Source organism: Chanos chanos, chromosome 4 (genome assembly GCF_902362185.1).
Source record: "Chanos chanos chromosome 4, fChaCha1.1, whole genome shotgun sequence".
Lineage (NCBI taxonomy): Eukaryota > Metazoa > Chordata > Actinopteri > Gonorynchiformes > Chanidae > Chanos > Chanos chanos.
In genome coordinates, this window is record NC_044498.1 from 47,751,036 (window position 1) to 47,778,639 (window position 27,604).

The 27,604-nt window shown below is 41.0% G+C and overlaps 2 protein-coding genes across 2 annotated transcripts in view; both read right to left on the reverse strand.

The window, feature by feature from the left end:
* The window catches only part of opn4a (opsin 4a (melanopsin)), a 26,751-nt gene extending 17,512 nt beyond the window's left edge, over window positions 1–9,239 (reverse strand). The window contains exons 1-2 of the mRNA XM_030772394.1: window positions 9,083–9,239; window positions 4,237–4,241 (exon numbers count right to left, since the gene is read on the reverse strand). Coding sequence (XP_030628254.1) covers window positions 4,237–4,241; window positions 9,083–9,239 — 162 coding nt within the window. The remainder of the gene's footprint in view (window positions 1–4,236; window positions 4,242–9,082) is intronic.
* Window positions 9,240–23,148: 13,909 nt separating this feature from the next.
* The window catches only part of usp54a (ubiquitin specific peptidase 54a), a 29,570-nt gene continuing 25,114 nt past the window's right edge, over window positions 23,149–27,604 (reverse strand). The window contains exons 18-22 of the mRNA XM_030772395.1: window positions 25,777–26,765; window positions 25,374–25,507; window positions 25,035–25,175; window positions 24,098–24,344; window positions 23,149–23,711 (exon numbers count right to left, since the gene is read on the reverse strand). Coding sequence (XP_030628255.1) covers window positions 23,149–23,711; window positions 24,098–24,344; window positions 25,035–25,175; window positions 25,374–25,507; window positions 25,777–26,765 — 2,074 coding nt within the window. The remainder of the gene's footprint in view (window positions 23,712–24,097; window positions 24,345–25,034; window positions 25,176–25,373; window positions 25,508–25,776; window positions 26,766–27,604) is intronic.

The following is a 27,604-nucleotide window of genomic DNA, read 5'->3' on the forward strand; positions in this document are numbered from 1 at the left end:
TAAATACACACAGGCACAGACACAGATACAGACACAAACACACATTCTTAATATTATGAGTGGAGGCCTATTACCATATGCTTATTTTAGCTCCTTAGACCCCCATGGCTCCATGCTGAATATCAGCAAATAGAAAATCTAGCTCGACATGGTGAACAACATCCAAGGTGATGAACAATTCAGTCAGTTAACAAAAAAAAAACAAAAAAAAAAAAACGATTCAGTTTGAAATACTATTACTAAATGACGACAAAACATATTTTACAAGGCTCTAAATGAGATTCAAGGATTTTTTTTTGTTTGTTTGTGCCATTTGGCTTTGCCATCTAAAGGACATAAGTTGAGCAAAATTGGAATATTTAAGTTTAATTGATTGTTAAGTATATTTACTCAGTGAACAAAGAAGTAGTTTGTAGACATCTGACAAACAGTAGCAGTTTACACTGTAACTGTTGTATGTTAAGCTCATGACTATTCTGCTTGTACCGTGAACTCTAGGAGTACTCACAGAAAAACACAAGAATAGTCTGATCTGAGTTGAGTGCAATTATGATTCACTTCAGTACTTGTTGTTGTTGTTGTTGTTGTTGCTGTTGTTTTATGTCCCATATTGTCATAAAATCCAATCTAATCTAAATCTGATGATGAATTTTTACTGAAATTGTATCAAACAACAAGTGATACAAAGTCTGCATATGTTGATAATTACAGCTATGTATTGCTAATAATATACTACAAACAGTCTCAAAGCATAAAATAAATTAGCCTATGCTTCAATAGAAAACTTCAGTTTATTGTCAACACAACTCTAACCAGACAGCTATAAACACAGGCTATAAAGACTATAAAAGATTCCTCAAGGCCGAAGGCTGAAACCAAGCCTTACACAACTCACAATTAAATACATAATTGTCCTTTCAAGTCACTGGATTTCAATACTGCTGCTTTGTAGTCTCACATGAAGAAAAAAAATGACATTATCATTGATAAGATTTATAGTTCCAAAAACATGATGACACAAATATAGTATTATATGAACAGTAAATAACTTCAGCCAAGACCTCTACTCAATCTGTAATTAGATTTTTGCATATCCCTTACAGTAGAGCTCAGTGATGTGGTAAAATAGAATAGAATAGAATAGAATAGAATAGAATAGGGAAAATGTATATGCACTAGGAAATATCATAAAAATACATTCATGTTCCTGTTAGTCATGAGGAACAAAAGACAGAAAGCTAGGATCACGCCCTCATAATGGACAACACAGGTTGCCCTATTCCGGACGACTGCATATGCTCACCTCCTTCATCACTATACCTCTGACAGGGTTGCCTCTCTCTCTCTCTCTCTCTCTCTCTCTCTCTCTCGATCTCTGATTGAGCCACAAGCCCATTGCTGTAATGTTAGCCTCAGACCATACTCATAATCGAAGCTCAGCTCGTTCCTGATCAACATGAGGGAACTTCCTATCAGTTGCAGCGGAAGAGCAGGCCCTGTCCTTCACTCAAATTTCAGGAGGAGTACAAAATCGCCGTCTCACTTCCCTTCCACCTGCCAAACCCCCTGTTCCACCACCGGAGATAGGTAAAGTTGGTCAAAGAGCTTGTCAAAGAGTACAACCTCCTTTTTTGGTTCTGATGGTGATTTGTGTCGCCAACCACCTATTCTCACATGCCTCACAGCGCCTGAGGTCTATTTAAATATATCTTCAATTTAAATAAATGTAAGTTTATGATAAACTGTATGATGAAATTCAAATAATGAAAGTATTTAAATAAATAAATAAATAAATAAATAAATAAATAAATGCATAACAAGAAGATTCTGCATTTTAAAAGGCAGTTGTTTCAGCACTTTTTAGTGGATCTGAGTGTTTCAGTAAACCCGAACCTCACTACAATTGCATTCTGCATCTCTGCTCCAAGACCAAGCAGAGTTCAGTCCAGTCATCTCTGCGCGACCCCAGGATATGACAGTCTTGAGTGACCTCTTTGTTCTACTGTCTCCTGTAAATGACAGAGCTTTCCACTTTCGCAAACAGCAACTCGACAAGGTTGGCTGAAAGCATACACTTACAGTAGGTAAGGTCCAGAAAATCAATGTACAATCTCCACACAGACAATTGAATAGGGCCATGTGCCCTCTTTTCAAGCTACAAAGAAGTGAGGTCTTCTGTCTGAGTGTTTCGTGGAGTGTGTGTGCGACGTCTTGAGCGTGTTCATGGTCATCGTGGTTACTGTCAGGGGTCAGCTGGAAATAATCTTCTTCACTGCCAGGAACAGCAATGTTATGGTCACTCGTGTCTCTTCAAGGTGTTCTCTTTGACAATGTGAAGTGGGTTAAATCAATTCCTTGGATAAACTGAATCTGTCAATTCAGACCCCCCCCCCCCCCCCCCCCCCCCCCCCCCCCCCCCCAGACGGTATGAGAGATTTAAATGAAGATTCAGTCCACGGTCGATGTGGATTTAAAACTGATTTTGTATAAATTAGTCATAGGCCTACCCTCACCACAATGAGACAAGAAAAGCCAGAGAGCATTGGTGAAAGTCCCCCCCCCACCCCCAGTGCATGTCACAATATAAAAGCTTTCAAATCTCCACTCAGCACGCGTTCATCCTCCAGAGACAGAAAACTCACAATTACGAAAAGATCACCCACGACTTAGATGTGAAACATCCATCCTGTTGATTAATAATCAAAACTGTTCCGACTTGACCACACACAATCGGACTTCATTGGTCGCGTAAGTGCCGAGCTTCATTAAAATCTCTGTGAATGAAAGCAATTTGTAATGAAGTGGCTCAGAGGTGTGTTCTTGTTAGCTTCCGAGAATTATAAGCCCATACGAAAAATTCTGCTTTTATTTTTCCCCTCTCTCTGGGAGAGATTGAACGGAGAGACCTTATGGTGGCAATGCTGTGGGCATACAAGTCAACTTCCTGCCTGGATGAACTGTATAAAGCATCTGGGAAACAGATATCAACATGAATTAATGGATCTAGTGATGCAGCCTCAATGGGATCATTTAGATCAGACATAAATTCTCGTTCTCATTCTCATGTGCGTAGTTATTCAAAGGGGCGCAGGTAGAAAATCTCTCCAGCCCGCTGCTAGAATTTAGCAAACCTGGCCCTGACGCCTGTTCATGACTCAGCCAGGTAGAGTTCAAAATGAGTTAAATACACAAACAAACAAAAAAAAAGTGGTAAAGGCAAGGTTGAAGCCTGATACGAAGCAGTCGGAAATCTGTCCTTGTGTTAATGAAGATAATGATCACCATCAGCATTCTCCAGAGATGGACAAAAACAAGTCTGGTTAGTGTCATGATCTGACCTATTGCTCTCAGCTCCTGTTTACTATCGCTGGTAAATCATTTTCTCTCATTGCGATGACACATCAACGCTCTGAAGTGACAAATCTTCCCCAAAGGTCACTTTTGTGCCAACATGATGAACAATGTGTAAGTTTAGTCTTACGCAAACATGTTGAAGCATTTCAGTCAATAACAGTCAATAAAATGGTGCCAGAGAATCAAACAAGATTGATAGTTTAGCAAATATCTGTATCATGCCAAAGTAGAAAAGGTCAGGAAATAGCAGTGGTATAGGGTTATGATCAGTCTCTCTCTCTCTCTCTCTCTCTCCATCTATCAATCTCTGTCTCTCTCTCATTTAACTACACAGACGTGCGGATGCTGTTATGCAGTGAGTTATCTCCTCTGTGTCCACAGGGCTATTCAGATAATAGGACCAAAGCTTGAAAACCAAAATGTCCTGTCAAAGCAGATAAGAATCATCCTCTGTCATCAGCACGTTTATCTAAACCAAGAAATGAATGGCTCAAAGTTATTAACACTAACATTTACAAAAAAAACATGATTTGTAGTCATTAATACCGCTGCCATTTCTAATACTCCTATGACTATTTCCTGTAGAATGCTATAACACCATTTTTAATCCTTTCCTGTTGTATGCTATGATTTTACATTCCAAAATGCAGATTCATATTGTCATATAGCATAGGATGACTGCTATGTTGCAAATGGTGCTTTTTATTGGGAGAGGTTCCCACAAAAGACCCTTTACGGAGGAATACAAAAAAAGGACCTCTGAAGCCGTTTCGGTCCACGGGCTGATATTGAAAATCCACCATTTGGCTAACGACTATAACACGTACTTGATCCTACGGAAAAGATAACATGCCATGTAATATTATTACTGGAAACACAAACTGAAGCTGATTTTAAAATAATTGGGCCCCTGTTTCGGTCACAACTGCTTTGACCTTGGCGCCACAATTTGAAATTTACGCAAGCGTTATACAACTGTTATAATAGGAAGAACTTTTTTGAGATCTCTTTTTGACCTCTCTTCCTGTAACTCGGTTAAATCAATTTAGCCTTTAATTTGATCAAATCAAGTTCTGCCAAACAATGAGTTCTTATGATAATAATGAAAGTATTTTGCTCTGTATGTTTTCAATAGGTTTGTAGAATTCTATACGACGGCTCTTTAGATAGATCCGTGATCAATGATCAATGCAACTCTAATGTGTAGATGCTGACTAAGACAAAGGTTTATTTGTTGCGGTTTGGGATCACCATCTGCTGATATAAACTTGGCTCTCACGGGTATCTGGGTTGAAGGTTTAAATTTTTTTTATCATCTTCATTTCCTGAGGACGTACTATGAAAACACACCAAAACGGCCAAATCACACACAATAAAATCTGAGCCTAGGTGGCTGTCAATCGGTGCCAGATGTGGAAAGTCATTCATCTGTTCTCTTTTGACACTTCTGATGTCCAATAATAATTCATATGACTTCAGATAATGATATAAACAGTCAGCGCATTGGTCCATAAGTAGGATATTCACTGGCAGAGCAAGAGTGGAAATATCTGTCTGTGTGCTGTGCTCACATAGACAGCATGATCTAGGTTTGAACTCACCCACACACAGACACACACACACACACACACACACAGTCTGTTGTCATTTATGTGTGAACACAGCTCTAGTTTTTCGGCTCCTGTTGACCCTACTGAAGCCTGCCTGTGAATTTAAGTTTGTTTAGCTCCATTAGCTGCCAAAGCTGTGCTGGCTATGGCAAAAGATCCAGCCTTACACTCCATGGTCTCACTTCCTAATGTGAAACAGCACTCTTTCCAAAGAGGACACCCTCTTCTTTTTCTTTTCTTTTTTTTTTTTACATTTTCAGCTGCTGATGTGGTTCTTTTCTTTTCTTTTTTTTTTATTTAACATTTTTCCATTCTGATTAGATCCAATAAATAAATAAATAAATAACAATTATCTGAACTTTCTTCAATGTTCCAGCTACATATTTTTAGTCTTTAATTTATTCATTTGTTATAAACAGAAGAGACATACATTTAAAGAAACCGTTTTTGTACAGTCTTGGAGTATTACAATGTAGAGGCAGAATGCAACATTTTCATTTCCCCTTGTTCTGATAGAATATGAGTCGTAGTTGATGTCACCAAGCACAGAAAGCAGAGGTTCAAGGTTCCTCAAACATAGGGAAGTGAGTGAAGATGATTGCCTATGTCAGCTCTCATATATGTCTCCTGACGCTCTATCATACCTTACAGGAATTATGATAGATGTACACACACACACACGCACACACGCACACAAGAATGTTCGCACCCACAAATGCGCGCACACACACACACACACACACACACACACACACACACACACGAACAAATGAAACTGTCAACAGTGTGATGTCAAAAGCTGAATATCACAAGGAACAGCACCCATGGTCACAAAATACTATACTGTCAACTGAAAAATGACATATTTATTGTTAGTTTCTCCCTTTTGAACTCTGTCAAATTCACTTGAAGACACATGTCTGTACCACAGTCTATTAAGGCTGTAAAGAGACACACAGACACACATTCTGTAAGGTAACTGCATCCATCAGCCAATCAGAGGAAAAGCATCTGTAAACATATGGGAGCTAGCCTGCCACCTAGTGCCCAGGAGTATACTGTTTAGAAACAGGCACATATATCGCATCAATGTACCCTGGCTGTGGCAACTGGAGGTATTGCTTCGAAAGGATTTAGGATGGTTACAAGCAGACTCTGGCCTGTAAATAGAGTTGACTTCTGTCTGCACAAATACTGAGGAATTTCTGAATTCTACAGGTTATGCTAAGTGCCTCGCATTCAATTTGGGAATGGTTCTGGGAGGCCAAGGCTATTAGCCTTTTGCGTCCAAAGGACATGACATGTGAGATGGATCGACCAACACCTGTTGTCATCACCTCAGGCATCTGCCTGACAGGGAGTTCAAGATTATAATGCATCAAAGCACTCTCACCTTTCACAGATTGTCCCAGTCCCTTTAGAAATTCACCACACAGTTTGGAGAGCAGCCCGAGAGTTTGCTGGTTCACAGCAGTACGCTGAGTGGTCTGAGAATGTTGACTGACCAACTGGTAGCATAAGCCTCTTACACTCAGGCAGCGGTCCTCATTACCATAACATGTCATGTTTATACTATAGCTGTTACTCTTATTGCACTTTGGGGCATTATGGTTTTAAAGAGACACACAGGAACACTCACCGAGACGATTTTATTGACTATCTCATTCCAACAATGTAATGCCTTAGTATGTATATGTGTGGAGTACATAATCAATCTGTAATGGAACTATAATCATTAATATATAATTTGGCACAAACCCCTTTCTCAAGGATATATTTGATTCATTCAATGGACATTTCTTTTCAAGAAAATAATATCAAGCCCCACCCCGGAACTTATTTTGATTATGGACTGTGAACTTGTCCTGTTTTTTTTTTTTTCTCTTTCTAAGACACCTGAGCATCAGCCACTGATTGATAACAATACGGTAACATTTACTGATCGCTTTAGATCTATTTAATAAAGTCACAACCACAGGAACATTTGTTAATTTTGGGATTTGATATCTAAGCTCAGCATTCACATGAAATTTGCTATTTACAACGCCTTGTCATTTGAATGTGACTGCATGTCTAGGTCACATTTGTGCTACTTAAAATTACATCACATGTACAAGGGAACATGTCTGTAACATGCCAAGTAAAAATAAATGAATGAATAAAAATAATAATAATAGTGATATAAATCTCTCATTAAAGATAAGATCTAAAATTGATCCATTCAGGCAGCGACAGCATTCAATTGAGATTAAAGTCCTTGGAGTGAGATAGTTCAAATCATCTTTGGAAGCGCTGAGAAAAATTTTCTATGCACACTCCATGACGCACAATGTGTTCAAGAGATATAGCACCTCCTGCTGTTACACAGGTGCCATAACACAAAGCGAGACCAAAGGGATTAGGTCATCCTCCCAAATGGCAATGACCCACTCTCATACAAAGGAATTATGAGGGATTAAAACATTTCAATCTCAGATGAGCCTTTATTGGGGCAAATCAAAAGCCCACGTCTCAAAGGAAACATGTTTCACAGGATTCAATTTGTCCTTCTTTCAATTATATTTTCTGAATGGGCCGTGAATGACATACTCTTCGATCTTCTCTCAGAGCAGTTAACCCAGTTTCCATTCCGTGATGTGGCAACTGGCTCATACAAGCAATGTAATCCCGCTGAGTCATAAACAAAACGGCAAATGCACCCAGACAGAAATTTCATGTTATAATTGTCACTGTGATTTCAGCCTCCCACCGCGTCCAAATTCCCCCCAGGATATCAGACAGAGGCAACAATAATTCTAAAAGCGGAAATAAAATTACACGGATTTCTGATATGATACGATGCCATTTTGGAAGACTTGATTTTGTTAACTCGTTGCATTTATGAATTTACGCGAGCAGCCAAACAGTAAAACCAGAGGTGTGCAGTTTGTATAGAACTAGACATAGAACTTCTAATCTGTCACTATCTGTCTCTGTCTCTGTCTCTACATACAAAGTTATAACATTTTGTATTACTGTCGTGTCTTAAAGACGGAGCAAGTAAGCAAAAAATAAATTCCACCAGACGTAGCCTACAGTGAAACCCCACTGAGCGTTACGCCCATCATGATGCATTTCTGGCTTCAGCCTGGGGGGAAACATGAAAAAGGAAAGAAATCCACTCTGGTATTTACTGTCTGGTCATCTTAACCAGGGAGACTGAGAGCTGGATAACTTATCAGTAAGTTAAACACAGAGCCGTTTCATAAGCACAGTCACGGCGGAGACGGAAGCAAAATGTCGACTACAAATTGTAGAGCGTTATCACCATATTTCATCAAAAGTGACAGGTGATATTTACAATTTGAATGGGCAGAGGAAAACCAAATATGAAAAAGGTTTCAATAAATAATTTATTAACCTGATTCATCAAAACCACACGGTGATTTAGTGGGTGTCCCTATTTAATGAGGAATGAGGTGATGGTATCTTGCACGCTCAGACAGTGCTGTATAAATAATGATTTTCATTTTTGTATACTTATAGCAAGTGAGATTGAGTGCCCATAAGTAAATGTGTGGAAAACGGGTCAACGTACACACATGGTTATCATATGAGACCTGGTTTAGGAGATGAGCTGCATAAAGTGAAGCAAAATCTTAACTGCTCTTTGTTATATACCACACATATTGCTGTTGCCAACATCATGAGCAAGAGTTGCGCTGTCAACGTCATTAACAAGAGCAATAATTACAAGCACGTCTGCACTCATTACTTGGATTTGTGTTAAACAATTTTTACTGTTGTTATCAGTTAGCTGAAACAAATTGGTTTTCTTTGCGTTGTTATGTATTTTCACAGCTATAACTGTTTTACTTGAAGCAAAGTGCAATTTACAGCTTAAATTACATTTGTCCCCATGATCCAAGTAACCTGCATGCATTGCGTAAGAAATCTAATGCATCCTTTCACTTCAAATATTTTGACGCGCTTAACTCTAGAGATATGCGTTTCTCCCCAGGAGAGAAAAAGAGGGAGAGAGCAACAGCAGCGCTAATCTGACGTTTTAATACTGTGGATCAAAGTGTGAGCTACGTAAAACATAAAAAGGAGCGAAGGCGAAAGACACAAGAACACACTCACAGATGTTGCCACCGGAGGTAAATCCACAAGCCGATACGCATTGACCACAGTACTGTTCCACGAGGACAAGGTCTCTACGATACGTGTGCAGTTCGGGTCTTGAATTGGGCACGAGATGCCCTTGCGGACAGAGTGCAGCGCGCTGCTCACCATCTCTCCCACGCGCCTGTAAAGCGCCAGGGAAAGGCGCGACAGGTTATAAACTAACGTTCGCAAAGAATGAAAAGCTGGTAGGCGACTTCAGAGATCCAAAGATTAATGCAAACTGGCGGCAGAGGCGGTTTTCAACTCATAAACGTTCCACTCTGCTCACACGTGCAGAGACGAATCGGCAAATCTGTGCGCAATCTGTGAGTGTTAGAGTTCCTCGGCGACACAGTATCTCAACTCTTTGCGCTCAAGTTGCAACTACAGAGACGAACACTCTTTATCAGCAGACTCACCCATACTATGGCCATATTTATAGAAGTGAGAGATTCACGTGTTTCCTGCCGTCACCACACGCTTCAAGACGATTTTAATTAAGGCTGAACTGACATACTGACATATTTGTAGGGCAGCTATTAAGGTCAAAGCCTGCGGTGACAAAAATGTAATCCTATGTTTCCCTGGTCCTTCTCTCTACATGCAGTCTGCCCGTATGTGTGTACAGCTTTTAATGAATATAAAGATTTAATTGTATCTTTATCTGAAGCAATAATCAAGGAAATCAGTAGGAAGTGTGATTAAACACTACAAATGAGAGTAAAGGTGAGTTTACTGAGAAATTTGTTTTCTGACAAACCATTTGAGCACAGAAGTATGAGTGCACAGCTAGTTTTATGAGAGCACAGAGTGAGAAGACCGTTTCTCAGAAGGGTAGGGCGCTTGGCTCAGGTCAACCTGACACAGAACAGGAGCTGTCATGAGAAGACGACGTCGATGCCTGGTGGGCTGTCCGCGTTCGCACACCTGAGCCTCGTGAGGGACGCGGAGATTTGGGATTGTCTCTCCCTATGGGTCAGTGCACACAGTGCACGGCTTACGTGACTTCATCATCTCTGACAGACAAAGCCCCCAGAGCATCGGTACTATCCTCTGTCTTTGTCATACACGCTAACTGTTCATGCCCAGACAGCCATTTCATCAGATCTGTTTTCACAAGGCTAACACAAACGTATTCCTGTTGTACCTTACGGCATGCTATTACCTGAGCTGCTCTCCTCTTAATACGTGTAAAGCAAAATTGCATTTAAAAATTACACTTAATGTTTATGATGGAAACTGTCAGTTCTGTGGAATAGTTTCGTTTTGCATGAACGTGTCAGTTATGCTGGTGTTTTTGGAATCCTCCAGATTGCATTTAGAGACGTATTTTTTTGAAGGGTTGTCTCATAACTCCATCCAAAGCAGTATCTGAAGACGTTTTGACAGGTTTCCCGTGCAGTATGTTGAATGAAATGCCTACCTTTTTTGTCCAGGCATCTGCATTTTACAGTGGCATCTAACCACCATAAGTAGGCTATATTGTAAATAATCTGGAGAAAGAATGCAGTTTTAATTTGATAAAATGGCAAGACACCAGATATTAAGTTCAAGATTCAAGGTAAGGTAATGCTATTTGAGCCTAATAATATGCAAGGGAAATTAAATGTAGAAATATGTGTTTTTTAGAAGGGGGGGGTGGGGGGGGGCAACACAGCATAAGGAACACAACTCCACATAATGTGTATTTTAATATCTTTCAGGAATTGGATCCATTTCCTCAAAAAATACACTGTTGCGCTTTATAAATGTATGTTTGTATATATTTATATATACTTTATATATACTTTACTTTATATATATATATAAATATACATGTAAGTCCTGCATATTATGCTACCGGTTGTCACAGTTCAGCTAAAATTACTTTTATATAAGTGAAAATGTCAGGTCTTGATGTCCTGCAAGGGGTCTAGACATAAAGAGAAAGTCCTGTCTGACCCTCTTCGCAGAAAACAATAGACTGTCACGTTAATGACTGTGACCAGACACTGTGATGCAAAAGGAAACAAGTGGATTAATTTTGCCACCTGCATCATTAACCTGTGTCCACTTTCCAGTCTCGTGGAAAAAGCTGACCGCTAATCCCTGTAAGCTAATGTCCAAAAGCATGTGTTTGGCATGAAAATTGCCAAAGTAATTTTATTTAGAAATTATGTAAAATCATTGTTAACAAAAAAAACCCTGTATCCCACTTTGCTAATTACAGACAAAAATGTGTTGTTTTATGCAGGCCAGGTAATCTTCACAATAGTGCTGATTTGAAGCGTAACCGATTCACCTGCATGACAGAACTAAGCAATATTGATTCCCCTCCTTCAGAAAAATCAAAGAATTTAAACATATATCAGTGATACCTTAAATGACCTTAAATGTCACTAAGAACAGGAAAGCGAGTCAGTAAATCCTGAATGTATGTAAGAATACTGTTTACTGAAAAATGTCTGTATTCCAGATGATTAAAGTTTATGAGAAGGTGACCAAACTTTTCAACACAGGAATTCAAACACTTGGAGATGTTAGCGGAGAGAATAACTGATTTTATGCTGAGCTGGATTGTACCATATAAGTAGCACTTTAAGCATTTGAAATGTTTTAATAGTTTTAGGAGTATCATCTGTGGCATAGTGCCTCTATTTTCACTTCTGTTTTTGCTTCGACCATGAAAATTTCAAACAACCAAATTTGTGTTAGTGTCAAAATGACCAAAGCTAAATGGTTAACTCACGTAGTCAGAAAGAAAACAAGGAGACAAAATTGTTGACAAAATTGTTGGACAGTATCTTCTGGCCTCACCTTTACTCAGTGTTTTGAGGTTAAAACCAAACAAATCTGCTTGATACAATGTTGCCTTTGTGATTCCAGAGATGTGCTCCTATCAGCAACCAAGAAACAGATATGTTGACTGTAAATCCAATCCACGTTTGGAAAAGTTTGTAGAGAAAAGTAACCGTCAGTGATTGCAGGTCGATGCTAAGTTACACAGAATCTGTTTAACTGGCTTGGTAACCACCTTTAACAAGCGTTCTAATCAAGCAAATTGTTACGAAACACCAAAAAATGAGGATGACTTAAGCTGTTCAAACACACATGTGACATTGTAGTCAGATTTAACGACAAAAGGCTAACGTAAAATGTTCAGTGGTACAGTTTAATGAATGAACCAAGAAAAACTAAACAAGTTGGTCAAAGCATTTGTTCCCTTGGCAGATGGGCTAACAATGAAAACCTAACAAACAAATCTGTATGTCTTACTGTAGTGCAGTGTATAGTATAAACTACAAATAAGTAGTTTATATTTTTTTCATCTATGCTTTTGTAATTATTAATCAGACCATTTAGCTGCATTTATTTGAGTCCATTTACATACGTATCTTGCTGCTTGAGTTTTCTGCCAAGCTCCGTACATAAATAAGCTACATTAAAATTTCACAGGAGTGCACAGCAGTCGTGTAAACACGTAGTAATTGTAGTCTGTAGAGGTGACCCAGTAAAAACTGCAACCGCTCGAAAAGAGTTTTCTTCTGTGTATTTTATCTTAGCGCTCACTAAGCTCCGTAAGCTGAAGAGAAATTAAGCAAAGCCTGTGTTTATCTCTGGTGCTATTGTAAGGTCATTTACTCAGTGGGTTAACGCACTGTGTTCAGGGTTCAGGTCGTGGAGATAGAATGTGAGCAGTGCAGCTTCAGTTCTATGGCGAAGGGGGTCATAAGTGGCAGTAGCAGTGGTAACAGGTTGTGTGAATAGGGGGGGGGGATGTTGAATGTGAATTGTCGGAGACAAAAGGACATCTTCACGGTCATGCCCAGCACAAGCCGTCATCACATTGTGCTGCTTATACATCAGCACCTGCTCTGGTAAAGAGTTCATTGACTTCATACTGAGACGCTATACCAGAGTCACAGTGGGAGCCTCCAAAAAGCATGCTTTCTCAATGGGACTTCAGACTACCTCCGGTGCAGGATTTCAGCCTGACCGTCATCTGACGCACACAGCCCCAGGGGAGCTGTCATCCCCCCCATCCCTCAACAACCCCCCCCCCCCCCCCCGCCCCGACGGGCCCAAAATGTGTCGCAGGGGTTTCAACCTCTTCAACCATGAGCTGAAGTCACTCAGATAGAGATGATACCATGATATTTACCCCCTGTGGATGAAGGAGTCCATCAGATTAAACGTGAAGCAAAGCCTAGAAGACCTGCAGAGATAGCAAGATGAAAAGGAGGTACACATTAGATTAGGGACATGGTTCTCGTAGATTACGTCACTGAAGTCACTTTTACACTTTGATCATCATTAAGAAGGGCAAACCGAAAATCACGTGATGTGAAAACGGCTTTGGTTTATTAAATCATATACTATTCATTCAATCTGGAAAAAAAAAAAGATTAAAGAAAGTGATCAAGAGGAAAAACGATCAAGGTATTTTTTTTCCCTGTTACATAATCGAATGAGTAGGCGTGGCTTGTCTTTCAAAAGTAAATAAATTTCGTTATTGCGTGTGTTTCTTATTCAGCCAGGAATTGTTTGATTTCCAAAGCATGCAGAGATGAAAGCACACGAAACATTTTCCAGTACAGTGAGAGACTTTACAGCAACCTGCAACTGAGGTTCAGAGGATCAAAAGCATGTACTCTCTCTACTGATTAATTGTATCACATCCAGATAGCACTACAATTGGATAAAAAACAGATGACATTTAGGATGGTCTATGATTGTACATGAAAATTGCATTCTGAGACAAAAAAAAAAAGAGGGAGAGAGAAAGCAGAGACCTGTAAGAGGGCACTGCATTGAGAATGGTTCTGCATCTCAAAGCTTTTGAAGTGTTATTAGAGAGCATGTCCAGTAATAGTGGCCTTTGCGTGAACTCTGCAAACCCTACTGTAGAGGACTCAGCCACTCAATCTTTAATTCGTCCCAGATGCCTTCATCTAGGAGACTTCGGTACCAAGGTAACCACATTTTTTCACAGCTGCTCTCTGTATCTCTGCATACGCAAAAGGCCAAGCTCACTGCTGCACCTATGACCATGTGAGCTGTTAATCAGAGCTTGTATGTGGCACTTTACAACTGTCAGAGACATAACCAGCATTCACAACATATTAACACCCATAATCTATCGGTGCCTCCACTCCGAGCTGAAAGGGGCTCATTTGTTGGTCTGTAATAGATGTGGAGTCTGTAAAAGACACAGCATTTGGTGATGTAAATTTGTAACTATACAGAATAATACAGGTATATCTGAAATATGTATAATAATATGTTTAAAAAAATCACGGTACTTTCACATTTAATTGAACTTGACTTTTAGAAAAATGTTTATTTGTTTGAAAATGAACTTATTTGTTCAACTTATTTGACTGTTTGGTTTTAATCCAATGATGATCTCCCTGGACACAGGTCTGTGAATGCATTCAGGCAAAGCAGAGGGGATTTCTAGTTAATGTTATCTCTGGACTGGAACTAAAAAAAAGAAAAGCTTCTTCCACAAGGACATGGCTGGAAGACTCACTTTGAGGACATGCAGGAGGACATGCATGCACACACAGACATGGGCACGCAAACGTATGCTTTCTGTTTTTCTCAAGCACAGCCATCTTATTTGAATGGATTTTAATAAAACAAATAATAAAGTTAGTAGGGAAAATGATATAATGATCGCATGAGCTGAGATTATAAGTTTGCGTGATAACTCCCAAATCCTATAAACAACAAAGGTGGAATAACTGACCTATTTCCCTAAGGCAAATATCTATGGATTCAGCGTTCTTACAAAATCAAACACAAGAATTAAAAATAAGACAGAAATCCTTCGTAATCACAGTGTGGAAATCAGGCCAGTGACTTACGGCAGCCGAAAATGTAGCACAGCATAACATGTTCTTTTAGGCTCGTGAATTTCACGGTGACTTGGTAGTGGTATCTTTGTGAGATAAAATACTCGTCAGTGGGTAGCACTCCTTGCTGAGGTTGAGCAGTTTTTCTGGGCAACAAGACATAAATACTAATTGAACAGCCACTCTGAATGGCGTCTATGTGCTTTCACAACCACACTGTTTCCATTCCACACTCTCATTAATTAGACTCGTGTTCACCTGATTGTCTATAAACCATGTGTGAAAAGGGAACATTTTAGCTTTATGCGCTAAACCTAATGAACATAAATACTGCTTTATAAACAGCATTTCATATTACTGATTGTTCCGCAGCTTCAGTTTCACTGTGTTAAAACCGTAGAATGATCGTTAATAGCAGATAAAAGCTAATTCCTAACCAGTGCTTACAATAGGGCTAGAAATCACTAATGGCTATTGTATACACAACACTGTACAGATATTACTGCACTGAAATGTGACCCAGTGTCCAAATTAAATGGGTTTATAAGAACAAAACAAAGCGTATAAATACAGAGAACAAAACCGAACAAACGTTGGAACCATCTAGTCAGACTGTGTTGGAGGTCAAATCTGAGGGCAAAATACAGATGGCACAAAAATAAAATAATAATGATAATATTAATACAGCATCATGACAGCGTCTCACTTCTCTGTTAAGTGATGGCATGCAGCGCGGGGAAAAGCCTTCATCAGAGCAACAGTAAAAGAACTGAGATTCACTGTATCAATACTGACTGAATCTCAAAAATACAATGTGTCAGGTCTCATTGTCTTGTCTGTTCTGCAGTCTCCCCAAGGTTGCCTTGCTGCCAGAAGAGCTCGGAAATGAATAAAGCAAAGAAAAGATCATTGCTTGGTGTTTGTCAATGAATTTACCATGTATCGCACTCTTTGTTAAATATGACAATGGCTTTGACAGTGGCCCCAAACGTATCCTTAACACTCACACACACACACACACGCACACACGCACACACACACACACGCACACACGCACACACATATTCTTGTATCACTGTGTCACATATATATATATGTGTGTATGTATCTGTCAATATCTGTAATTACACAGTGATACAACAACTGAGAAAAGATCTTACAAATTTAATGTTAATATTTGATCATTTAATCCTTTTCTGTTTGAATAGTGTTGCTGTGTTACATTTACAAAACTATCATTATTAAGGTCTAAGGCATGAGGTAGCATGTCACAAAATATTTCTATGTACAGCAAAACCAGACCACATCTATTGCTCTCCAGTTACTTTGAATTCTCCTCTTAGTGGGGAATCTTAACAATTTGATAAATTATGTAAAGGGGGGGGGGGCAGATTGCTATCTGATTATCCTCCAACATACTGCAAATGTGAGTTTTGCATTCCACTGTAAAATGTGATGCAATCATACAGAGTTTATTTCAGGTGTTTTATACCCATTAACATCAGCAGTGCTCGAAAATTACTTGATAGAGGGTCGAGGCTTTCCAGTACTTTCAGGGGTGCATTTTCTCTGGTCAGTGTTGATTTATTTCAGCGTTAAGTGTTGATGCAGTCCACTCTCATCAGTTTGTGCAGGAAAGAAAGATTCGCAGAAATAGTTCTAATTGCAGCTCTTTATTTTTAAAAAAAAAGGGAAAAAAAGGCTAATGGAATGCAGTTGGACAAAATAATTCGTTCGCTGCGCAGTCATTGTTCTCGGCTTTTAAAGGAAACACTAACCAGAGCACAGCAGACTTGCATATATTCAGTTTTGACAGCTAAAATAGTAAAATATTGGACATCCAGCATGGGGAGGGTGGGGTGGGGGTGGGGGAGGGGGTGGGGGGTGGGGGGTGGGGGGCAGAGAGCAGAAAGTGATTTGTATTTTTAGAGAATCCTTGGAAGGGCGATAGGAGAAAATATTCCTCTGTACTAAAGAGGCCTCCCATCACTTAACAACATTCCTGTGGAATATACCGTAGATTGAATATTGCATAAGGCATTATCCAAAGTCTGAATCTCTACCACTTATGCAACGGATCTGTACGGGATTCAGCGTATAAATCGAAATTCCACACATCAGAGATGGAACGTGGGAAGTGGAAAATTTAATATGTTCATTTTTCCATTGATACCCTCGCTTCTAGCCACTGCCTCCTCTGTCGTTTGAATGGAGGGGAACTTTGAACGGAAATCATTTGCATTAGAGAGCTTTCACCCTCTAAGAATGAGCCGTGCAGCGTCAGTATGTAAACGTTCATCGTATAGCTCCTCTAACAGTCACCCTTTCCCAATCATTCAGATGGACAGAAAAATCCAATTTGAGATTTAAACCAAAATATGTGCTTTGGGTTTCTGTCTCACGGCTACAGGCCTGCTGGATCTGTTTCTGTCTCTCTATTCTAACATTGACCTTAAGCTTTAGGGAACTCTGAATGGCAATCCTCGGCATTGCATCTGCATTCATCTTAAAGGATTCGTCTATTGGTTGGTTCATCTTAAACTGGCCTTGGGCTGTTTTAAGCCTATGTAACACAAGTGTGTTCCGACTCTACATAACTGTGTATTCATTTTTTTCCATGGAACTTGTGTGGTTTCCACTTCATATGAAACCGCAGAGTTTGAATTTGGAGAGAACATATATTTGACCGTTTCTTTAACATGTATTCTTTATGAAGTCTTGCAAACATGTAAGATTGATATGAAATCAACTAGTAACAAAAAAAAACAAAACAAAAAAAAACAAAGAACATACCATATTACATTATATGAACAGTGTATATCTAATCATTTGGATCATCTGATGTTCAGATGTACAATTTAATAACATACCATGTATGATTTCACAGCAGCGACTCTGTAACCTTATTACACGACCTTTATACAGGGTGCTCTTACCATTACATTACTTTTGCCATTAGTTCATCAGGTCTGGTTTGAAATAGTTCATTTCACTTGCATGTGATATTCTGGCTATAGCCAGTAAGGGCAATATGTTCACACATCAACCCCCCCCCCCCCCCCTTTTTTTTTTTTTTTTACCTCATACAACTGACCTTGCTTATAGGAGTGTTCGTTTATCATTTGGATGTTAGATATCCAAAGCATTTGCACCATTCGTCCATTCAGTCCTATTCATATTCACAGAAGGCTGGCCCATGTGTAGTACTTCTCTGACTGACAGCTTCATGTGGTTATTTGTTGAATAGCTGGTAAAGCTACGCTATGTAAAGCATTGCCAGCCCAGAGATTTCTAAGCTAAACTCCACTGGGCAAAGGAGGAGAGGCATTTTAATTTAAAAACAACATGACCTTGTGTACCCCTGGATTTGACAAAGCACAACACACTCCAGTGCTGGTGAAAAAAAAACTGTGTTTCAGATAGTTATCATAGTAATGATATTTTGCATTTGTAAACAAATAACTTTGCTTACAGATGTATTCAAAGTGAGTGCCAAATTGTCCAGAATAGCATAACTTGATTAAGTAATTATTATTACAATAAATGCGGCTATTGAAGGTTTTCAACCAACAGAACCCTCTGTGGCACACACATGAACACACAAGAATCTTAAGAGATTCTTAAGAGTATATCTACACAGGAGTATTGAGCTTTGACCGCATATTATACTATAAAAAAGTCTTCTGATAACACTGAATTATTAACATAAATTACAATAAATTACATCAGACTACAGAAAGGAGGGACAGCACTTCTGATGGTCAAGAACCTGGACAATGGGTCAGAAAATGACCCATTTAATTCTATGAAGTCAGATAACCAGGATGTGCCTCACAGTTGAGAGGCATTGATTCTTACAGTTAGCCTGTTTTGTTGGATCAATATTTTGTCTGATTATAATACATGCACAATGTGAAATTTGAATGATTTACCAAAGGACTTCTTTTATTTTTTTAATTTAACTCTGGCCATGAGCTAAGAATAGAGCATCACCTGGTGGAACCAGAAAAGCACAGCACACAAACACACACACACACACACACACACACACACACACACACACACACACACACCACACACACACACACACACACACACACACACACACACACAAATTAAGTTGCTTTCTCAAGGTTAAATTAAAAAAAGTATAAACGAAACATCTTGACTGGGTAAGAGTGCGCAGTAGAGAGGTGGTCTGAAGTTCACCAGGTGTGTCATTGCTCTAGGGGGTCACTGACACCGCCACAAAGCGGTCTGTCTGTTTTCAGAACGGGAGCGTGGGTCAAATGGTAGCCCTATTGCTTTTCATCACTGCAGTGAGCTTTGTTCATGAATGTTAGTTAGCAGACGTGCTGGATTAAACTGGGACAGACCCACTTCCCAGTTTTGGCACTGTGCAAAAATTGATAAGCAGTTGTTTAAAATTCGATTTAAAATTCACAGCTTTTTTTTCCCCCCACGAATGATAGTTGGGTCAAATTTACAGAACATGCTTACAAAAAGTACCAAGTCATGACCATTAGGGATCATACTTTTAGCTGGAGTTATGTTTAATCAGTAAGCGAATAATTGGACGCGAAACAGATCATAAGAAACAGTTCAATGGCAAGGAGATAAAAGCCATTTTATAGGCGCTCCTGATGGAGCAGTGAATGAACTCCGCTGAATGCAGAGTGAAGAACTTAACTCATTAAACATTGATAAGTAAGAGGAGGAGGGACTATTTAATTGGTACATTCTTTTATCTGTCACAGTCTGATCAAGATCAAGACCAAATGCCCTGGAGCACTTGCCTTAGTGCATGTGTGGGAATCTGAATGCCCAAACCTTATGTAACTGCTCTCAAAAGCTAGCCACTGCCCATCTGCACAGGAGACTTAGGACGCTGGGATTTGGCTCTTGTCTGATTGGACAGAGTGGTTCGCAAAACTATGTCTACCAGGGTAACAAGCAGCCCTACTTTCTCTGTGTGTCTGTGACCTGACAACAAAACCTGGTCCAACTGCAACACAGAAAGTTCCCAACTAGTAGAGACAGATCAATACAAATTACCGCAGCTCAAATTTAGTATCTAAACTCCACAGTTAAGTAGGCATATCTATCTATCTATCTATATATGTATGTATGTATGTATATGTATATGTGCTTGTATGTATATACAATTGTTCAGCTCTGCCTGTTAGGTTTCAGGGAAACCATCTAGATCCCTTACAGCTATGCATTTGGTCTAATGCATTGTAACTGAGAGCAAAGGGCTGGAAAATTTGAAAAAACCTCACGTCGATTACTGATTATAATGTGAAATGCTCTCATGTCTGTTACTGTAGCTGTGAGACGTGGCATTTAAAATGAATCTAGCTTTTTACACCTTTATTTTTATGATTAGTCAATAATTAGTCAAAAAAGTCAACGTAACCCTGTAAGAACGTATAGACGGGTAGCATTCTAATGTTGAGTTTCCTTCACAGACAGGGTTATACTTAATAAAGGAAATAAAAGAAAAGAAAAAGAAAAGAAAAGCAAATAAGGACACAAGAGAGAAAAGAATTTGATGGTCAGCTCCACGTGAGAGCACATAATATCTTTAATGCAAAAATACAAGTTGCATTTTCTAGCACACCATTTACAAACAAGTCCAAAGAGGAGATCTGTCAAGCTCTTTAATTGTCAAATCCATATTTAAGGTTGAAGACTATGCATATCTGTACAAATATATAGATATATTTATATATATATATATATATATATATACACACACACGGTTTCCTTATCATAATATCTCTGTTGTTTACTGTTTTTGGGAAAAAAAGAAAAACAAAAACAAAAACACGTGGGTTTTGCTTAGCGTCATTCCAGAAGCTGTGTAATATTATACCTAAGCAAAGCACAAGGCATCAACCCAATTACCTTTAAAGGAAACTCGCTGCTCTGGGCGACTCTATATCATCTAATACGTCTGTAATAATACAATCGAGATTTTCTTCCTTCCCTAAGGGGCTTTCTGATATCTAAAACACAGTGACACCTTGCCCTCGTAAAGTAGAACAGCGCTCACGTGTCGGAAATGTGCGACATTTCAAAGTCTAACCAGAAAGAAAAAAAAAAAAATCTTTTAAACTATTTTCGACTTAAAGCCCACTGTCCATCTTGTTATATCTTCCCAACTATATCTTTTGTAGTGTCTGAAAATATAACGTAGAAAAATAAAAGTACAAATATCAGACAACAAATGCGCAAACAGTAGAAGGGTATTAAAATATTAAACGCCCTCATGTAAGATCGGTAATGCTTTAAATAAGCATTTTTGTAAGGCTATGTACTACGTGGTTTTCCTTTGAAAAGTAAAGGACCGAACCCTTCCAAACAAGGGCGTTACTTGCCATTGCTATTTACAATGCAAGGCTCATATAATGTTCTGTCTAAGACATTTCTAAAGCTTAGTAGTTAGTAAGTATCAGTCTAAAGAACAATGTACATCACATTTTCTTTTGGCTCTAAACAATAAATCAATATTAGAAAAAAAATATATATATATGCATAATATACGAAGGGACTTGGTGCTTCCAATAAGCGAAATTCACTTTCTAGATGATTTCTATCAATTATTAAGCTTTTCAGATAAGTTCTTGTGTCCCGTGTGCAGCCACAACTCATGACAAACAGATATTTTTGTGTAACAGGCTTAATCCAGTGGCACGTTCAAGCACGTTCAGTCACTGTGTGTAACTACACTGTGGAATTTAGTCCTTTACGAAACTCACAACCTCCTGAAAACAGCCACACCCCTGCCCTCACGTCATCCAGTACAGTGACCAATAGAAATTACAGAGGCCGCAGGAACCGTTTAGTGCGAATAAACTGTAAACACCTACTGTACCATCATTTACCTTTCGTTTAATTCTGCCTACGCGAAGCTAGAGTTACAAATATTAAGGTTCTCCTAACATTAAATCTCCCTTAATAACGGGAAAATGCTGATACAGTAAAAACAAGATGTATTTCTAACGTAAAACACTTCTGAAGTGCACTAAACTTATGTTAACATAGTTAATTTAGTTAAGTAGTCTTCACAGAACTATGTATGAATCACGACGTCTGCACATACACTATTAAAATATATTCATATTTTGAGGCTTTTGTACTACGAAGCTAAATTTTGTTGACTTTATTTCTTTACAGGGAGCTTGACTCAGAACACATTCTTTTGAACAAAAATCACCTAGTCAAAAACTCCGCCCTCTAGGTATGGTGGTCATTGGCATACAATGTTGGTTTTCGAGTATGTGAAGTTTCACATGTCTTTATATTTGCAGACACTGCAGGTTTGCAGAAGTTAAAGAGGGTACTGTCTGTCTTTTAGGTGGTTTTGAGCAGAACTGGGTTTGAATACAACATGTACTTGCATTTCTGAACATTCTCGAAAACAAAAAAAAAGTTCACAAAATTTGAAGGAGAGACACACATTCTGTTGCTCAACTCGATCAGTTTTATATCATCAAATATATATTTTTTAAATATCCATGTCAATGTAAAGCGTTAGATGAAGTCCCCACAATCTCAATAAGTGCTCTTATTGCAGGATTTGATTTAAATCCAAATACAAACCACTGTTATATAGCCATTATTGGAGTTACTGAGTTCTGTAACATTCGTGTGTTTTTATGCTTAAGAATAATCAAGTTTTCACAAAATCTTTAGGATGTACACCCAAAGTCATACCAGTACAAGGCCATAGCAGTACAGAGTTTCCTTATACATACAGTCATTTGAAGTAACAGGTTAAATGTCATATTTATGTTCTGAGCCAGCCAACCGTGTTTCAACTCAATCATGCCCAAACAAACAAACAAAAAAAAAAAACCCCCAAAGAATTCACCCCTCTTTAAACTCTTCACAAGCACAAACTAAATCATTCTAAGAAGATTCCGAGATTCCGGTTTCCATTGTAAATTCCACATCCTTGCCAGTCCCACACAGAGGAGAGGTAGACTCGTGAAGAATAGAATGGAACACTGCCCTTATCCACAGCATCAGCTCCAGCAGAGAAAAGCTCCAGATGTTTGAGCTCTTTTTGACGAACACACAGAGAAAAAGCGAGAGCATCATCTGTAATTGTGGATGAATCCTGTAAGGTCACGTAGATGTTTCCTCATAAGCCCATCTCTGACCAAGGGTGTGAAGCTCTGAGTGTGTCTGACTCAGCTGTTGGACCTGAATCGGGTCATATAAACTCCACAGGTCTGGCAGTAGCTGCAGGAAGGCAGTGCGGGGTTCTCTTGGCACAGGGAGCAGGGCTGACCTGGGGGGCCGCGGGGAATCCTACCGCGGGGGTCAGGCCTCAAGACCGGGTCCCGAGGGGGCAATCTGTATTCGGCAGTCCTCCAGTCTTCCTCGGGGGGCACGTCGAGGCGCGTGGGCTGGGTGGGGGGCTCTTTCGGCATGTGCAGGAGGTGACGGTGGGCCTGGTGTTGAGGGACAGGGCGTGGCGCTGTGGGAGGCCTGTAGGGGGCTTCGGTGACGTTGTTGGCGGAGCGGCGAGGGCGGGCCAGGGTGGCGTAGCCTGGATCCGTGGAGCTCCACTGCCTGGGGCCAGACGCAGGAACTTCCCTGGCATAGGAAACCGAAGACGCAGACTGGGCAGACCTCCGGGGTCCCCTTGGCAACGTGCCGTAGTTCAGTGCAACATTTTGGTAGCTGTCGCGGGAGAAAGCTTCACCCCGGTCAAGCACAGCCAGAAACTTGTCGACCTTTTGGGGACCTCCTGCAGGGTTCGTTTAAAAGAGCGTGAGAGGGACGCCTAATAAGATGCATCAATAAATAAATAAATAAATAAATAAAAGACAATAACTAAAGGAACTAAAGAGGACCTCAACTGATCCATTTTCAATTTCTTAATCTAAAACCATAAATCAAATCAATTCGGGCAAGATCCTTATTGCTCAGCTGCTGTACTCTGATCATCTAAAACACAGAAGTTCGTGTAAAATCAATGCACATGAAAGGGATGTTATGAACATAGGAAATAAACAGTGATGGCAGGGGAGGGGGGGTGGGGTTGATGGTTACCACCTCCCACAGACATGCTGCTCCTTATGGCACGGAGGTGTCTGCAGAGGTCAACAAACCAGAAGACGGACTGATGGTTACCTGGGTATCCCCGCGACGGCCCCAGGGCAGCGGGCCGCGGTGCCTGCTGGACTGGGTGTGGTGAAAGGGCTGGGTGGTGGTGGTGGTAGTGGTGATGGTGGTTTTGAGGGTGGTATTGAAGCTGGGGTTCATGAGGAAGTACAGTGGGGCTGTGGGGAGGTAGGGAGGACACATGTGGGGAGGTGCTAAGATGACGTGTGCTGACTTGGGGGTCCACATGCTTTGGCGTCCGGGTGAGAGGGGGCTCCTTTTTACAGGAAGTGAAAGGAGAAAGAGAGAGAGAGAGAGAGAGAGAGAGAGAGAGAGAGAAAATGGAAGTTGAAGAAGTAAGAAAAGTTGAGGAGGAGAGAAGGGGAGAAATGAAGTTTAAAAAAAAGGTTCAGGAGTCAACCGATGACTGTCCCATCACAAATAACATTCTCTTGGGTTACGAAAAAATTAAAAATCAGAAACCAAGCATCTCAGTGTACTGAATCTAGCAGGTTATGAAAAGTATTGATTGTAATCTTCCAGTGTGTTGGATTCTTTCTGCAGTTGCTTTATGGTCACACCAGATGGCAGTATTGCTTCGTTTGAGACAGTATGTTGATCAGTCGTATCTCAAAGATGACGTAATGATTTACACATCCACAGCAAATCAACACCAATCTGATTACAAAGCCACGGGTACCCATGAATAACGAACAAGGTTAAAACCTCTATTAATTTCACAGTTATCAGAATTCTGAGTTCTGGGCATTTTGAAAGCATTACACTTGCTTCAACAGATATGTGGAAACAACATATATTTGTGTTTCTGTCTGTGGGCGTGTGTGTTTATGCGTGTGTGTGAGTACCTTCATGTGTGTGTGCGTTTATGTGTGTGTGTGCGTTTATGTGTGTGCGTGCGTGTGCGTGCGTGTGTATGTGTGTGCACGTGTGTGTGTGACAGACTCACAAAGCTGCGAGAGGGTGTGAGGTGGTCAGGTCGCCCCCTGATTACAGTCCCACTCAGGCTGCGAGCGATGCGACGCAGGTTCTCGGCGCTGTATGATTCGTCCTCGACCGGAGACAAATCACACACTGGAGCAGAGATGGGCTAGAGAACACACACACACACCACAGACACACACAGACACACAAGCACATACTCAAATGAGGTTCATATGGTACTAAATCCTCCCCCAAAAAACTCCTCTTTCTCCTCCACTTTATTCCATGTCCCTCACAAACTGTGTCCCCCACCATGCAAGAAGGCGACACACACAGCACACACAGAGTCAAAGGCAGGGCTCACTTTGCTTAGCTGCGCTGGGGTGCTGGTGTACTTCGGGGTCCTGTAAGCACTTCTCTCTAGCTCGGCTGTCGGGGTTTTGGAGCGGCCCAGAGTGGCCGACATCCCAGAGATCAGCTTCCGAGCCGCGGGTGCACCTGCCGGGAGAACACACGAGATCATTCCGTTTATCCGTATGTTCCTTTCTGTGCTACTGTCTCTACTGGGCTGTTCCCTGCCTGTGTAATACATCATTTCTCTTTATTAAAAACCCCTCGTGGGTGGTTGGAGGAGACTGTCTCAGATTTCGTGTGAAGTATTATTCAGGTTATCTAAACATAACCAAATGAGTACTTAAGTGAAAATCAATGTGGCTCACAACATAAAAGCACCTTAGCTGTAAACCGCGGTGATAAATCACACGTACCTGTGTTGCCAAAGGGCTGTGGGCTGGTGCCACGTGGGGCGCGGGGAGCACTGGGGGCATTGAGGCTGGCCTGGTAGAGAGAGTCCAGCTCGGACAGCTCTTTACAGGGCGAGCCACGTCCCGAAACCGCGGCATTCTGGGAGTTGTAGTATCTATTGACGTTCTCGGCCCAGCGTTCCACGGGCAGAGGAGCGGCGTAGGTCGGCTCCGCCGAGGGCGTCGGCGGGAAAGGGGAGGGGACCTGGTGAGGGGACGGGGGGGTGAGGAGTTCGGACGGGGAGTAGTAGGGCGAGTCCACCGCTGCCTCCATAGAATCAGCCCTGCCCAGGCTGCTACAGGACCAGTTCCTTGTGGCCGGCCTTGAGTCTGTGTGACAGGTATCTGGAGCTGTGCCGTACTGTTTCTGCTGCTGCTGCGGGGGGGGAGGCTGAGGATCGTGCGGCGTCGGTTGGCGAGGAGGCGCTTTGGAGCCGCGTTCCCCGTCGTCCGAGCTGAGCTGATACGGCGAGGGACAGCGGGCGCGGGCGTGAGTGACGCCGAGAGTCTGCGCTTGGCTGCTTCGCCGGGCGTGACCGGCGGGCGGCTTGAGCGGACTCTCGGCCGCGGCCGGCTCGCAGTGGTTGATAGAGATCGCGGGGAGAGGCGCGCCGTTGTGTTTCCCGTTGGGTCGCGGGTGAGAGACCGAGTTCTCTGCGATACCGGGAATCTCACCGGGATCTGACGGGCGTGAGTGATCCCAGCTTCCGTACCCCGTCAGCCTCAAACGATCGGCACTGTTCCCTGTGGAACCCTGTGGCAACGGGGTGGTAGACCTGGCAGAGTGGTGGGGGGTGGCGGAAGGTTGGCAGGAGGGGTCAGGAATGTTTTTACTGGTGGAGTTGGGTCTAATCTGGGAAGGTGAGGGCGGTCTTAAGGCAGCTTCCTGAATAGTTTCCTGAGCCTCCTCTTGCATGTCCGTCAGAAGTACTTGGACCGTGATAGGCTGTTCACTAGAAAAAAGGGTGGGGAAAAGAATTCAAAAAAAAAAAAAAAAGTGAGTGACTGCCTTCTAAAAATCCCAAAGAGACTGTTTGTGCAGACTTGTAAGTAGCTGTTTTTGCATTTCAATAATGCTAATGTAGGACAAGGAAAACAAAAAGAGATGCTTGATTAGTGGCAAAATGCAAATACAGTTCATGTTGACATCTATGTGAACACGGATTTATGCGACTGTGACTCATTCAATTACCCATGGAAAAACACGACCACTCTCACTATGACTACCCTCACAGTGACACTCCCACAGTAAAAAAAAAAAAAAAAACAGTTTGTTTCTGTTCTGAAGAAAAAGAGCAGTTACCTGAAGAATCAAGGAGCGGTTTGAGAGATGACAGATTAATGTTTTCCGTTCATAATTACTTTACGCTACAAACGGCATCTAATCTGCGGGTTTAAGACGTGTGTGAGTGTTAAAGGGATGGCTCTTAATGGTCTCCACACACTTTTCACTGTCCCAGAGGGGAAAGAGAGTAATACAGCACTGGGTCCTCAAGGCAAGGTCTCCTAACAGCCACACCTCCAGAGAATTCACTCTGCTTTGTCTCATTTCTAACAGTACTGTCTACGGCACTGCCTAACACACGTCACACACAGAACTGCTGAACCCAGACCACAAAGGTTTAACGTCTCCTTAGAAAACATCATGTTTTTTTCCTCTTACAATGGACGTTACACTTAATACTCTAATCAAAGGACTTTCTCGTCGTCAGTCGGTAGGCACCTGGAGTGCCTCAGCGTTGTATGTCGAGGTGGAATTAAAGTTCGCCTGTTCAGCCCATTTAAGAGGTTT